We start from the raw sequence: 15,846 nt of genomic DNA, 5'->3' as shown, positions 1-15,846 counted from the left end.
CAACCGTGCACGCACGCACACCATGTGTGTGTTGCAGAACAAGCTGAAAAGTAATCGAAGAAAGCCAATACTCGTTCTCGACTTGGAGCGCGTTTCGTCCGCCGGAGACCGTCGCTCCAATAGACAGATATACGCACCTTCTCACCCATCGCCATCCAACATGCAAACACCTTTCTCGCGGCAGCTACACTCCCATAAAGAAAGTCAAGCACGGACGCTTCCCCGTCCTTTTCTCTGCCTCCTGCGGACAATGCGGCAAGCCAGCCGTTTTTTATTTTTTTCGCTAGACATACTACAAAAAGTCCTTCAAACCGTTTTCTGCCAGAGACTGGAGAAGACTTTTGCTTTTAGGATTGTCCATTAACCAATTGGGGAAATCCTCCTCCCTCGTTGGCGACAGTACTAGTTTCTGAAGAATCCGTGTCCTTGATGTCCTCATTCCTGCACAAGTCCGCAGCAGGTGGCGAACATCCACCTCTGCAGCACGTGTTGAACATTTCGGGCACGTGGTCGGTCCTATATGTCTTGGGAGTCCCATCGACGCTTGACCAATGGGATAAGGGCCGCCCCGGCCCTTATCCTTCTAAGGAATACCTGCTCCAGTCTAGTTAAGTTCTTAGGAAATACACGAGTCACTGTCCTTGGAGCGGTGCAAGCCCCACACTCTTTCACATCTCTTGGGAATGCCAGGACAAACCTGACCCAACGTTAATAGTGCCATGCCTGACACACGAGCAGTGGGAGGCGGCCCTGACCAGCGACAACCTGGACCAGCAAGCCTGGATTATCCAGCTAGTCCGCAAGTCAGCTGCTGCCAGCGGAGCCCTGGACTAGGGGCACCGACCACCCAGCTCCTGCGAATATTTACTGATTATATGCTCATTAAAAGTTTTCTCTCTCTCTCTCTCTCTCTCTCTTAGGAAGAGGTAAGTGCATGGCGGAATGAGGGCACGTGTAATGTTCCGCAGAGAGGATGCTAGAATGGGGACTACCGAAAGGGCATCAACAAGTAGCTTGGTGGGTGGCGTATTAGTGCTTGGAATTGGATGTATCAGGCTGATAACTTTTCTTTGCTCAGCGTTCTTAGCATTAACTTGTGTCCAGTGAATCTGGAAGCGTATCATTGTTTCTTTATTAAGTGCATGGATCTCCTGTGTTGCACGCAGTGTCTTTGATGACCGCTTGGCCCAGAAGAAAACAAGTCCACTTGTCGAGACGTAGGCTCGACCTACGAACTGAGGCGTCCCCCCCCCCTTTGCCCTTGTTCAGCGCTCCTTTATAATCTAGTGTCTTTGTCACTGCTTTCAGTTGTTTTATGGCAGCTAAGGAGTCGGTATAGATTTGAGCTTTTGCTATGGACTCTATTTTATTGCATCGCGGATTGCATAAAGTGCCATCACAAGCGGGTCCAGATGGTTCATTATGTACTACTCACCTGTTCCACGTACCCAAATTCTCCCTCCCCAGAGGTGGCACTCGCTTACTGGGAACAGCTCATGTCGAGCTCATCGCTACAATATCAGCGACTCACTATCACCAGTGCCACTAACAGGCTGGCCCTCCACGGGCTGGCCGTCACTTGTAAGGGAGGATCCGTTGCGCGGGCCAATACCATAGGCCATGAGGGGGCCTGCCCCGCACCTGCATTTTTATGGCCAGTAAAGTATACACCACTGGCACCCACTCCAACAACGCGCAAGCGCGTCGTTTATAGAGTTTCGCTCGGCACACAAACGTATGCTTTGAATGGAAGACAGCAAACAAACCATTAAGCGGTCAAGCGTGATATGGGGCAATCGCGACGAAAGTCAATATGTGCTGAGCTGACACTATAAATATTGATTTTATTATTTATTTATGGACATTTTAATCTTGTACACAAGATTAGAGCAGGTGGGAAACATTATGTTAAAATATAAAAATACAGACATACACAAACAAAACAGAATCGTACACAAAAGGGCAAGAAAATACGGCGGCAAGGTCACCAACGACAATCATTTCAAGTATTCTTCAAACAAATGAAATGATGTCTGTCTGACAACACGATCTTCATGAACATGCTTTGTTAGACGACTGTGCACTAGTGTTTCTAGTATTTAACTCAATTGCAAGTTTTTTATATTTGCCAGATATAATCTAATATCTAACCTTTCCCTCTTTCAACAGCATCATAAATGTTTGCATTTTCTAAATGCGTGAAATACATCGGTTTTCAAAGAAGCCTTGACAGTATCTGAAAGGGTGCTTGTAAAATGATGGAAAAAAATGTAATCAATGCAACAGTGACAACATCCTGTCCTGGAGCTGGAGAGCACATCGTTAATGGGGTTTATTGCAGCTCTAACGAGGGAACCTCGGTAAAGTCTGAACACACACACAGAGAGAGCGTGCAGAAAGCGACCTACCTGTCTATGTTTGTAAGCGTAACGCCAGTTAGTGAGCAGTACATTAGAGAGATTGTTTAGCTTTCCGCGGTGAAAGCACTGTTGAATTGGTGAGGTGGGAGACAGTAGGACTCATATTATGCTCCACGAATCTATACAAAGCTTTCCGATTACATGGCTTCAGAGATATATAATAAATTCACCATTTGTTTGCTTTCAGTGTGAGCCCGAGCTTCTTCAGCTTCGTTCTTTTTCGAGGCTCTTCTTATTTGCTCCCGCTGGCGCTTAAAACGCCAGTCATCCGCTGGTTTAAATAAAACATTCTACGGCGCCCCGTCTACGTATCTTACATAAATATTAGCTGTAATTCATTTGCATGCACTTGCAGGAAAATTTAGGCTATAAAAAGTGATCCTTTCGCACCCTTGCATGTAAGCAGTCGCCAGTGTCTCTACCATATTTTATTCGTTCATAGACGCTAACGCCGACACCGACGATTAAGACGCCTGTTTTTTTGCAGCATCGAATATTAAAAAGTATATCACTTTAAAAAGACACTCTTCAGCATCATAAATATCTTCACCACCACGGAAAATCGGGTTTAATTTGATATTTCAAGGCATGAATTTGTAATCATTAGCAGAAGTAGTTGTGTAACTATGCCCAATACAGCACAAAAGCCTGTATTATCTTAACCACGACCTCTGCTAGCTGCGATATGCTCGAACACCGCATCTCTTCGTGGTCTACCGAAATTTCTGTTACCCCAGCTAGCGTGCTCTGCTCTGTTTTGGAATATGTTGGCCTTTGAACACCCTGAATTACTTGGCCGTCGCACTGCATGCCCTGAGAGTAAAGTAGTACAAACTGTCTCCCCTTGATTTCGGCTTCGTGTCTTTACCTGGCGTTTCTTGCTTGACCCACATTCTGCTCTGTTCCTGTTTTAGTGTCGCTCATATTATGTTGCTCCGTGGAGATCGCAACATCGTACTCAATATCTCTACAGCCCTTAGTGCTTGCCATTTTCTTAGCCCTTAACAAAGATCGAGATTCTTTTGGAGTTGTCGCTTTGACGACAAAGAAAAGCTGGTTGTGTATTGTGCTCTCTATGTCTTGCGCTCAAAGTGTCGCTTTGATACATTTGTGGGGTTTCTACAATATATGCTAGTTGATTTTTTGAATTCCATCTTGAAGATGTAATAGCGTTTCTGACTGTTATTCCCTCCTTCGGCGTTATGCGCACCAAAGTAAATATTCTCATGACCAACTTGAACCTTTCGTACGTTGCGTGGATAACTACGCATCACATACTAATGGCTTCAATAGCTATTTTGACCTAATCCTTAATTAGAACATTCCCAAATGTCACGAAATCGGCGCACATTTTCATCAAGCCGGTACGGCGCGAGGCCCGCGCGGCGTCGCGTGGAAAGCATGGAGAGAAAAGCCTCCTTTCCCGCGCGGGAGAGCGCGTAGCTTTGTACGCGTTGCCGTCACCCTCTTTCCCATTGCCCGGGGAGGACGGTGGTTCATCGGCCTGGAATTTGCCAGACCTTTATAGAACTTTCTATGGGACCTAACCAATGACGACGCGCGGCTCGATGGGAGTAGAAGGGAGCGCTCTAACCAGCGAAGCTAAGTGTGCGTGCGCGCTAGCTTTGGCGCGTGTTAACAGACAGACGCGGCGCGCCCTATTTCAAGTGATCTTTTGTATTCCCTTGTATCGTCTCCTGCTGTACATAAATTGTGTTTTGTTTATTACTTCTGACTCCGATACTTACTCTGGTTTGAACCGGCGACAGCTGGGCACCAAACGGCCACCCCCTTCTGTCAATACTAGGTAGCTGAATTCCGGCTGAGCTTGCCACGCAGGTCGAGGGCATCTCCTTAGCGACCGGAACAGCTATCCCCACTCATCCTAAGGGTGTCTGGGAGTGTGCTCCCCGTTAAGGGCGCATCGTTAATAATCCCTCCATAATTATTAACGGTTGACACCAAACTACTTCGTTAATCAACACGTCAGCAAAGTTCGGCCAATAAAATCTCTCACATTATGCTAATTAGTAATCATTTCCCAGCAAACCAAAGCAGAAATGAAATTTATTGAAGCTACATCTATACTCGACAAACCGATATGTTTGTTACCTCTCTACTGTTCAATAAAGAATGATGTGGCCTACTCCTGGCAGCAACTCTTATTGCATCTTATCCTACATCGGTCATGTATATGAAATGTTCACTCAATTGGCATCCGACAATTTCATAGCTATTAGCACAACATGGCTTCATTTCGAAATTACGGTTTTCTGCTAAGCACCTAATTGTACTCAGCTGAATATCTAGTGATCTGCGCTGTTTTCCACGCAAAGAATAGCGCCAGAAATGGGTTCGCGAAATTGTTAAACGTACGGTCATTTTTTTCCAAGTTGATGCTTCGACAGCTGACTTCATTCAGTTCAGTTCAGTTCAGTCGTTCAGTCGTGTCCGACTCTTCGTGAGCCTATGGACCATATCACGCTACGCTTTCCGGTCTCTCACTATCTTCCTAACATCACATAACTTCATCTGCAGCGCCTCGAGAATGCCATCTAACCATCGCGTTCGCTGCCTACCCCTTCTCCGGTGACCCTCAACCTTTCCCAACATCAAATCTTTCTCCAGCGACTCCTTTCTTCTCATACGATAACCAAAGTAGCTGAATTTTGAATTTGACCCTCCAATGAACAGTCAGGGTTTATGCTCGACAATGTTGTTGCGACAATATATATATATATATATATATTTATATATATATATATATATATATATATATATATATATATATATATATATATATATATATATATATATATATATATATATATATATATATATATATATATATATATATATATATATATATATATATATTGTTACGTGGAATATCTACAGGCTGAAAGCTCTCCGCACAGCTAATGTTGATGAGGGCACTGATTTCACGACACTCAGCGTCGTTGTCTTCTCGGAGTCTGTTGCACTTCTTCATCCTCATCACGAACTGCGAATACAGCTAAGTAACAATATCGACTGATTTGATCTTCTGGCCGTCCAAGGAACTCTCAAAAGTCTCCGCCAGCATCAGAATTCAAACGCGTCAATTCTTCGGCGGTGAGCCTTCTTCACAGTCCAACTCTGGCATCCATACATCACAACTGGAAAGACCATAGCATGAGTTATACGGATCTTGGTTGGCAGTGTAATGCCTCTGATCTTTACTAGGAGGTCAAGGCTAGGCATGGCTCTCTTTCCCAGAAGCAGGCGTCTCTTAATTTCATGGCTGCAGTCTCCTTCTGGGGTAATCATGGAGCCCAAGAAGAGAAAATCGGTCACAGCTTCCACTTCTTGTCCCTTGATGCTTCAGAACTTGATAGGACAAGACGCCATGATCTTTGTCTTTTTAATGTACAATTTAAGCCCAAACTTCTCACTCTCTTCTTGTGTGCGCAGCTGACTTCAGTATACCATTTTTAAGGCCCGTAATACAGTTTGCTTCTCTTACTCAGTGACTAACTGTCGGTAAGAATGAATAATATACCAACGCACATTCTCTTTTGTCTAAACGGTTAAAGGTGTCCTAGCAACCATGGCGTACAAAGTCATTATGAGTGTAGCATTTTTAGCTGCCCTTCCTATGTGCTGGTGTTTTGTTCTTTTCATTATCCAGATACATTCGACTTCTAGGCACACATAATATACGCGGTATGTGTTTCAATATTTCTTAATTGCCTATCCTTCGATATCTACTTTCGTTTGACTTTCTTACGCGCACTCTGAAAACACACTGTTTGAACCTGCCATATTGTCGCTTTTTATTCCCCCACTTGCTATGGTGTCAGGATAGACTAGCAGCGCTGCAGAGGAATATGGCATTGGGGGATATATTATGCGTACCTTCATTTAAAGAATTGAAGTTCGAATTGACCCGAGAGTAAAAGAGGTAAGGCGAACCCAGTTCCTTCCATAACAAAAAAAAAAAGGAGCGCATCACGAGGCAAAACTCCCTGTTTTCGAATAGCCACACTTGTGGGCAGCTTTCTGTAGCTGTGCAACAGCGGCTATGTAGCCAAGAAAACAATGGAAACCATTGTCCTCGTCCCATGAGCTGTGATTTACCTCAGCATAGCGACCACTGACCTTCTCTCCCTGCACGTCTTCGCAGCACCAACGGGAATACCGAACAACCTACTGCCCACAGTACGGGTAGAAAGGCTCCTTTCCTTTCAGTTCCTGTCTTGAATTTCCCACCTGGCAAAAAAACTTGTCCGCGAGCTTAGACGTTCGGCTAAATTATCTAGGTCTCTCACAAAACGTTCCTTCTGTGAGAAGCATATGGTGATTTTCTCTAAAGAAGCAGCAGGAAATTCCACTAAAAAAGCCACCTTTATTAAAGTTTTTTTGTTGTTTCACTGGAAGTCTTCAACATATTTCTTCAGTTTACTTAAGCTCAGACCAGCGCTTGTTCATGGTGCTAAGAGCAAGACCGTAGACCTCATCGAAGTAAGGAAGCTCCGACTTGATGCGTTCGTAATAGGTCGCCAATTTTTTAAACTTGGTTTTGTCGAAACAGCCAGTCTGAAATAGAAATACAACAATCAGAGTATAAAGGAATAGAAGCAGAGTCATGACACTGAAAGCCTTTCTATCAAAGATAGCAAGCAAGCGTTTTTTTTTTCCGGAGGGGTGGGCGGAGGGTGGCTGCTAAACACTTTGAAAGTATTGTTGCAACCGCGGTAGCAGAGAACTGTTTCAAATCATGGCAAAGCAAAGGTAAGGGCTCATTGTAGACAACAAGAAATAAGGTGGTGCTCAGTCCACAGTCCACATGTAAATGAGGGACGTCGGTATGATATACATTTACTTATTTGTTCATGGGAGAGTTGTTATACAGCCCGAAGTAATATAATACACGCAGTGAGAGTGCAAAGCGAGACGTGGTTTATTGTAGATATTTTGAACACGCTGAGTCATTTTGGTTGGAATGGAGGATATTTAATAGTGAACCCTTATTTCTACTTATATTTCATGAGCTCTACAAATTTACCTAATTATGTCTGAAAGCCTGAGTAGGGCGAGGTTATTGCTATGTAGTGCATTATAATTTTGGACGGCTTGGCGAGGAAGTTTCTATAGAGGCATAAGTGTTCAAAGGCTATCTTCATTTACAAGTTGCATCTTTTCAAGATATTCCATGCTGGCTTGCGTAGAATGAACAATCTAGCCACCTAATTACGTGGCTGCACAAAGATTAGCGTCTGCATGGCGTTTTTAGGCGAAGCCTAAAGTGGTTATGTTTTCAAGGTCGTGCCATCTGCCCTTTCTCGGCAGGATTACGTTGGAACGAAACGAGTTATGAGAAAGCGATCGCTGCACTTGATAGAGGACGGAAAAGTGCCGCTCAGGAAAATATCTGGCACACTCGGAGTAATAAGTTAATTAATTCGAGGCAATTAGTCAATGAGACATCGAAATAGCCAAGGGGTGAAGGTCGACGTCCAATGCTAGTCACGTGGTACCCAACATCAATGGGGTGTTACGTCATAGTGGGATGTCACAAATCGGAAACCTCTACTTTTTCTTCCGTACCTTTACTTCATTCTTCCACAAAGAATTATTGGGTAATCCCTCAATTGGGGTCCCACAGGGAGCTCAAACGATTTTTCAGTAAATATATGGGCCTCGCGGGTTGGCGCAGTGGCTAGGGCGCTCGGCTACTGTGCCCAAGGAGCGGGATCGAATACCGGCCTCGCCGGCCGCTTTTCGATGGAGGCGAAAAGCTAGGCGCCCGTGTGCTGTGCGATGTCAGTGCACGTTAAAGAACCCCAGGTGGTCAAAATTTCCGGAGTCCTCCACTACGGCGTCTCTCATAGTCTGAGTCGCTTTGGGACATTAAACCCCAAAAACCAAATCAAACCAAACCAAGTAAATATATGGCTATGTGCACGGCAGTTTGTCTGCTGCTCTGTTGTTCTCCATTCTGCGTTACTCTGTTGCTGCTGAATGTATGCGGATACCGCACTAAACCACCTTTCCAATACAGACGTTGCCATTAGCAAGCGCGATTTCTTGTCATCCCCACCTTACGGAGGACAGACCGAAAACCAAGAATTTTCAGACGTTCAAAAGCGGATTCAAGAATAAAGAGGCAAAGAGAAGTAAAAGTGCTACCATAAAATGCACTCCTTTGTGTAACACTTTTTTTCTTTATTTCTGTACGCAAATAAGAGCTCATATATGTTTAGCTCTTCTACAGTAGGGAACAGCTGTTAAATTTATAAGCCAGCAGTGCACAAATATGAATAATGTTAAGAAATAGACGTAATAGGCGCTTCAGATGCATCTTTTCTGGTTCTATTCCCTGGAAAGACAGTATATATTTTACGAGCTGCGTCTGTAACTGGCAAAGCCTCACAAAAATATATTTTGCAGGAACAGCCTGTTCTTCCAACTCTTTCGGCGTGTGGCCCGGATGGTACGGTTTGTTGGCGCACGTAGCTATAATATAAAGAAGTCCTGGTGGCAGGCAGTTTTCACGAGTACCGCACAGAAGCCTTTGCACACTGCTGAGATCGCAGCACCACCCACGTAGGGACCGTCTACGACGGCATGAAAAACTGCCGTTGCGGGCTTTCCAGGCTTGCTTGTGCGGAGCGCCATCGTCAAAAAAAGATGAGGGTATCCAGGTGTAAAAAATATTGTTTTGTTTAAGAAGGCCCCAATAACCAGTTTTGGTTATTTACAGAATGACAGGTCGAGAAGCAGCAGCTGGTCTTTTTAGTTTACAAAATAATTAAATTAAAATCAATTGCTAGGCTAAATAGCGAATAATTTTAATTTTCTGAAAATAAAACAGAGCTACATTTTAGTTCACATGTTTAGAGAAATACCGACAGGCTGATCGCAACTGCCATCCTGCTTGACTTCAAAATAAAGAAAAATTACGGGTGACTTCTACCGCTAAAATCAACTGTGCGCCGTAAGAATCTAGATATTATTTTACGTTGCACTCCACCGCTTTAGAACCGCGTTCGAACAAAGTTTTATAATCGTCTTTTTTAATGAACATAGGGAGTTTAAAGGAGAGGTTTTAATTTCGTGCCTAAACATTTTGCATATACGATTTTATGCTATAAATCGCTAGGTGACGCGTAGCACAAAGCTAATGATTGAGCCAACGCCCTAGTACATACACTGCTAACGTTCTCTAGAAGGCAAGACTGGAGGCTAGTTGCTGTTTTGCACTGCCGTAATCACGCTAACTAGTACAAGAAGACGTGAACACTGAGAGACCCGTTTCGTCTCTGTCCACATCTTTTCTCACCACTAAAGGCGACCAACTAGGTAGCTTTGTCTCGAGATTCGGACTTATAGTGCAAAGCGCGAACGGCAGTATATATTTCGACATTTACTTGTGACTTGATTTAAAAAGGTAAAGAAACAAAGATCAGCAGCAAAGACGATTTCATTAGGAAGTGTGTCTCTTTCAAGCCTGACTTACCTCGAATATGCCGACAAGGTTGGTCAGCAGGTAGAGGTCAGCCACAGTTAGCTTGTCGCCGACGGCGAATTTGCCGTCACCGATAAGGTTCTCGATACCCTTCAGTACATTGTCTTCAAATGCAGCCAATTCGTCCTTGCTTGGTTTTGTCTTGTCCAAAAAACGGGAGCGCTGCACAAAGATTGATATCAAAGGAACGAGTTGCCAATTTCAGATTGTACAACGTATTAAAGTTTAAATTCGGTGCTCTTCGTACCTCGTATGAAAATTGAGCTATGGTGACGTCATAAGGTGCGAGTGAATTTCATTGTGATATTCAGGTACGTCTGCTTTACTAGCGCAAATGCCAGATGAACACAGTCAGCAACCCATACCATAAAAGAAACAGAGATTGACCACGCAACCACAGAAATAGTTTCTTCTGTAGAGGAAGGGCCAATATTTAGCATAAGAGGTTTCCTGAGAGAAGTGTACGAGGTGCAGCTGCTTCGTGGTCACCGATTCAATACAAAGACTTTTGCTAGTAACCTATGCGAAGGCGACAATTACAGATATATAGTTATTTAATCTGAATACAATGAAGAGTGCGTATTTTGCAGAATAGCATTTTGACGCGCTTGGTTGGTACGATTCAATTACTTTTGAACTGCTTGAACACTGACACATGAAGACAGAGCCCCAACTAAGAATATGCCCTATATTTCGATTTTTTATGCTTCAGTCCTACTTGCCCCTTCGAACATAAACGTACATTGACTAATGAAATAGATATGAATCATCCGTGGGCTCAACAACCTCCCAATCAGCATGTTACCATAAAAATTAAAAATAAATATTGTAAAAAGTACACATATGTTCCATAAAGATCGTTGATACATCCGTGGGAGCAACGAAGCCAGGAAATCAGTTGCAGTTGTCACTAATATCTCGGGATGCAGTTCGTTCATACACGCTGCTGCAATTTCTCTAGGCATTTATTTGTTAGCAGGTTACTTGTTCACACCTGAGAAGACAAGCGTTTTTTGCGGAAATCTTCTGTGCCATAACATTGTCATTGAGTTGTTGAATGTAAAACTTTTACCTTATTTGCAATAATTACTCCCGTCTAAAGAGGTTGAGAGAGAAGCAAGTAGAAAACAAATTTCACTCACAAAGAAGACACCTTTGTGGGGAATTATGGTGGCAGAAAGGGTTGCGAGAATTCGGTCGATATGAGTGCGGTGCTTGATGCAATCCGGATACAGCTCAGACTTTGGAGCGTACTTCCGGAGCAGGTAGTAGGCGATGGCGACACTGCGGAGAAATGAAGAAAAGTTACAATTCGAAATGTTCAGTATATTCGATACATTACCTTTTCTGTGTTCGTTACATTCCCGCTACGTTCACTACATAGTGGAAAGGCCCCGCTTCAGATCTGTATACCCTACGTTCACACAGCGACGTGCAAGGAGACAGCGCAGCGGCAGTGAAAGAGAGAACGGTGATGACGCGCCTCGCTTATATACAAATCGCGGATGGGCCGGACGTTCCGGCTTGCGCCGAAAGGAAAGAAGTTTGCAGTGGAAGCGATGGGGACCAACGGGGTACAACGGGATGGCGCTCGGTATATGAACCGTCCTTGCGTTTCTCGAATAAAAAGGTTTCCCGGTGATGGCGAAGGGCACTTCCCGTCTGTGTCTTCACGCCTATAAAAATATCGTTTCCATACAAGAGGCATTTTTGCGATTATATAGGTATCTCCTCGACAAACTCAACGTCTGGCCTGAGTATCCATTCAATGGGCTTTTTGAGCGCTTTTTTTTTAGTGAGAATAAGATAATTTTAGGAATAATGTAGAAGACGTCCGGGTTTAAAAGGGCATAAACTGTTCGCCACCATGATGAAGAAAAATACCATTGTCATTTCGGAGCGTTTAATTTTTGTTTTCATCGAGTCTCATATTTTCGCCGAACCTCTAGTAAATCATACGTGGAATAACGTTTACGCTATTTCATATAGTTATACCTAAACGTTTTCTGACTTCACTTCCTACGACTGCGGCGCAGAGCGTGCGATGCACGTCGACATAAGCCACTGAGGACACACTCTGGTGATAAGAAATACAGGGTGTTTCATCTAAGATTTTACCTATTCTTAAAAATAGGAAAATTAAGTTTTATTGTCGATTCTTTTTGTTGCTGTTGTATTAAGAGTAGATAAAAATCAGGAGCCTTAAAGGGTACTAATTAGCTTAAAAATTAACTAAGATTAACTAATTAACTTTTTATTTATACCAGCTAGAAGCTACTTTCAAATTGCAACAGTGAGCTACCGGTGTGGCAATGCCAAATATTATTTTACACGACAAGAAACGTCCATTTCTTAAGGACTGCAGCACTGGCAATTCTGGCCGCTTTCGACGCACGAAAACGAAACCTAGCAGACGAAGCGCGGAATTGTACGCGCTCACGTGTGACGCAGTCGTGACGTCGCCGGGCGAATCAAGCCGTCTGAAGGCGGCTGCTGCCGCTCGTGAAATACTCGTCTGGCGCTGCGTCATCACAACCAGTGGTGCGACATCTGTGCATGTACTGCTTTTCTTTTTATTTCACCCTCTGGGAGCCAAAGCTTGTAGTCAAGAGGGAGGGCTGATTTGCTCATACCATCAGCGCTACGCCCGCACCATGACAAGCTTCGCCCGCAATGCGTTGGTGATATCTCAAGATCCTACCAGACCATGACGCTGCTCCAGGCGCGTATTTCGCGGGCGGCTGCGGCCGCCTCCAGACGGCTGGTTTCTCTCGGTGACGTCACGGCTGCGTCACTCATGGGCGTGCATAAGGGCGCGCCTCGACTGCTAGGTTTCGTTTTCGTGCGTCGAAAGCGGCCAGAATTTCCAGCGCTGCAGTCCTTAAGAAATGGGCGTTTCTTGTCATTTAAAATACTATTTGGCGTTCTCACACCGGTAGCTCACTGTTGCAATTTGAAAGCAGCTCCTAGCTGGTATAAATGAAAAGTTAATTAGGTAATCTTAGTTAATTAATAAGCTAATTAGTACCCTTTATGATTCCTGATTTTTCTCTACTCTTAATACAACAGCTAAAAGAAGAATCGACAATAAAACTTAAATTTCCTATTTTTAAAAAATAGGCAAAATCTTAGATGAAACACCGTGTATATTTTATAACCAAAACCTTTGTAACTAATATGGACGCATGAGATTGGCCCGATAAACCGATCCTGTCATTTTTCACTGAACATTCCTACCGACGGAGTTGCGATCAAGTGACATACAAATATGTTGTATCCCATTATGTGTATTGAACCTAGAAAAATACGTGGCAATAACCCGGAATGTGTAACGGTGTTTGCCCAAATATGACGTTTCCGCAGGCAATTCATGCTTATTGTAACATGTGTTAAGGAAAGCAACCTTTTTTTATAAATAAGCTTTATATATTCATCTTGCACACGTTATATGGAAAAACTATAAAATTAAAGTCTTGAGCCTGTGCTCAAAACAGGGAAAAAAAATATATATGATTGTTTTTCTCTTTGACATTGATCAGTCAAGCAAGCAAAGAGACACGCAAATTTCCTTTAACTCGAGAACGCATTGCGAGGGCGTGTGTGTCAACGTTAGGCCACAGAAGAAATTGCCTAACACCGCGTGTTTCGTATGGTCTAATAATCTCAAAACGTTTCGGACAAAAAACAGCACTGGAGTAAACTAACGGGCAAATGTACCTCTCATAAACGACGAAGCCATCGTCGTCCAGGGTGGGCACCTTGTGGAACGGATTGAGCTGCAAATGAAATTACGTTTTTCATTCGAGATCACTGCAGAGAAAAAAGGGCTTCTTTGTGAAGAGTGTTTAAAGCGCAATTGGAGGCAGCAAGAATACCTATCACATATTCAGAACGGCAATAGAAAAAACATCTTCAATCTGAAGAGACCTTGCTTACAATTTTCCAAACGACGTCGAGCAGGCGCAGATACCATAAAATAAGACAGGGAAAGCGTAAAAGCAAACCTTAATGAAATTACACTTAATGTCCAAATTATTCTTCAAGGGTTAAAACAAACCACGCCAACTTGGTGGTTTGCACCGCTACTTAGGGCTACATGGCACATATGAGGCTCGATCTAGGAATCCTCTCTTCCCGGGCAAATCTTATTGCTTTTATTGTAGAACAAGTAGGCGCTCTCAAGCTCCCAAATGCACTGGATACCACTCTTTGTACTGCCCTCGCGGCGATGGCTTACTTTAGGAGGCCATATTGCAGCACGGTAACGCTACCGTATCTCAGGGCACGAAGTATGAATTTATATTTAAATACTGCGGTTAAAAGCCCGCATTATAAGCCTCAAAGTAATCTCAAATAGTACACTGTAATGATAGTTATGATACGAAGAAGTCTTTGACGTGGTTTTTCTGCGGCCAGCTCATCCTTTATCATTATCACCTGATCTTGTAAAATGAGCTGGGCATCAGGATTCAAAAGCATTTTTAAGCTCCTCTAGAGCGCACACATGGCATGCTGCCTTTCAGCGGGTTTTGAAATGAGAAAAAAGCCCCTCCGGTACATGGTTAACCTATAACCCAGTTAGCAAAAGCGCCTGGGCAAATTTTGTTCGTGAACTGGCAATGAGTGGCCCAACGTAGGTCCATCTCTGACAATCTATAACGCATCCAAACTTGATCATGACTATTCCATTATTGAAAATATTGGATCTACCTATTTGTAACGATACCAACAGTGGCCCGGCATATCCAATGGTGCCCAATAATTGTAGCACCATTAAATGGCAATTATATGCGATAGGCTGTAGGGGTCAGCGTATTTAAATTATCAATAGTATTGGTAATGCCATTGCAAAAGGATGGTTACAACGGACATACTTCGCTGTCATTCCACTGAAGTTAGCAAATGTATGACATATGCTGGGAAATACTGTCAGCTCTGTTACAATGGCCCTCCAATACATCAGATATATAGCGCCATACCTTATTCAATATTGCCTTGTCGGTTACGGCTACAGGACAATTTTAGGCCCAAACTGGCATGCAGCTAAAATATGTTGTCAGCAACAACAATAACGCGTTATTATAGTTGGCGCATTGATTTACTTATTTGAACTCATTACTAGTGCTCTTATAATCAATGGCGGTAAGTCATCTTTGCAATTTTAAATACTTTAGAAATTTCGTTTCATAGTCATTGCAGTTTAAACTTTAACCGAATACTTGCCACTAGAGCCAGTTTTTTAAACAAAACGTTTGCTTATAACGCAGCAATTTCGAACAGATGAATAAATTTTAAAATCAGCGCAGTGTTTTCTCGTCGCAAATCGTATTGTTAGACCAATCTGACGTTTTAGAAGAGGTACGAGTAGTGTTTACCGCTTCGAGATCTCTTTCAGTACCGTACCTCCTTATAGTACCTTTGAGAATCCCATTATTTAATGACATAAAACTTGAAACTTGTAAAGCAAAAGCTATACTGGAGCTGAACGCTACGAGCCGCCTTAATAGCTTTTCTATCCAATGCATGGAGTCTTAAGCCTGCCGGGCACTGAGCCTATGTTGAACACAAGAAGCTTTTTTCATTCACGGGGGCCATATTTTCTGTATTTGCAGTGTCTCATATGCGCTGCTGGAAAGCAAGACGGCGACCTAAGGTGACGACGCTTAGTTCAAGCAAGCGCTATCAATTTAAAGCAGAAGGAAAAATAAAGATTCCGCTCGAGCAGCAAACCTTTAGGAAATCTGCTGTGAGATGCTCTTTCTTGGAGAGATCTAAGTTCTTCAGCTGAAGCTCAACGCCAATGGACTTGGCGAGTGAGCGAACAAAGCTGCAGGGAGGGCTGGCTGGTGCGATGTAAAGGACCACAGGCATGACGACTCGGGTTGTCCCTCTGCGATGAGGAATCGGGAACGTGTG

The 15,846-nt window shown here is 43.4% G+C and overlaps 1 protein-coding gene across 1 annotated transcript; it reads right to left on the bottom strand.

Annotated features, from left to right (window-relative positions):
* Positions 1-6,787: 6,787 nt before the first annotated feature.
* LOC146194917 (glutathione S-transferase 4-like) lies at positions 6,788-15,846 on the bottom strand. The gene is made up of 5 exons (XM_084596149.1): positions 15,661-15,846; positions 13,648-13,706; positions 11,073-11,214; positions 9,922-10,092; positions 6,788-6,998 (listed from the first exon to the last, which is right to left on the bottom strand). Exons 1-5 carry the CDS (start codon positions 15,799-15,801, stop codon positions 6,861-6,863), a joined length of 651 nt encoding a protein of 216 aa, XP_084452275.1. The 5' UTR covers positions 15,802-15,846; the 3' UTR covers positions 6,788-6,860.

This window comes from Amblyomma maculatum, chromosome 3, assembly GCF_055883805.1.
Source record: "Amblyomma maculatum isolate TAMU_Amacu chromosome 3, ASM5588380v1, whole genome shotgun sequence".
Taxonomy (NCBI): domain Eukaryota; kingdom Metazoa; phylum Arthropoda; class Arachnida; order Ixodida; family Ixodidae; genus Amblyomma; species Amblyomma maculatum.
Note: the sequence above shows the minus strand (reverse complement) of the source record. Positions and strands in the feature narration are given on the sequence as shown.

Coding starts and splice junctions, on each gene's coding strand:
- LOC146194917 (XM_084596149.1), bottom strand. CDS start 15,801: ATGCCTGTGGTCCTTTACATCGCACCAGCCAGCCCTCCCTGCAGCTTT. Junction 13,707..15,660: donor TCACAGCAGATTTCCTAAAG/GTTTGCTGCTCG, acceptor TTTCATTTGCAG/CTCAATCCGTTCCACAAGGT. Junction 11,215..13,647: donor GGCTTCGTCGTTTATGAGAG/GTACATTTGCCC, acceptor ATTTCTCCGCAG/TGTCGCCATCGCCTACTACC.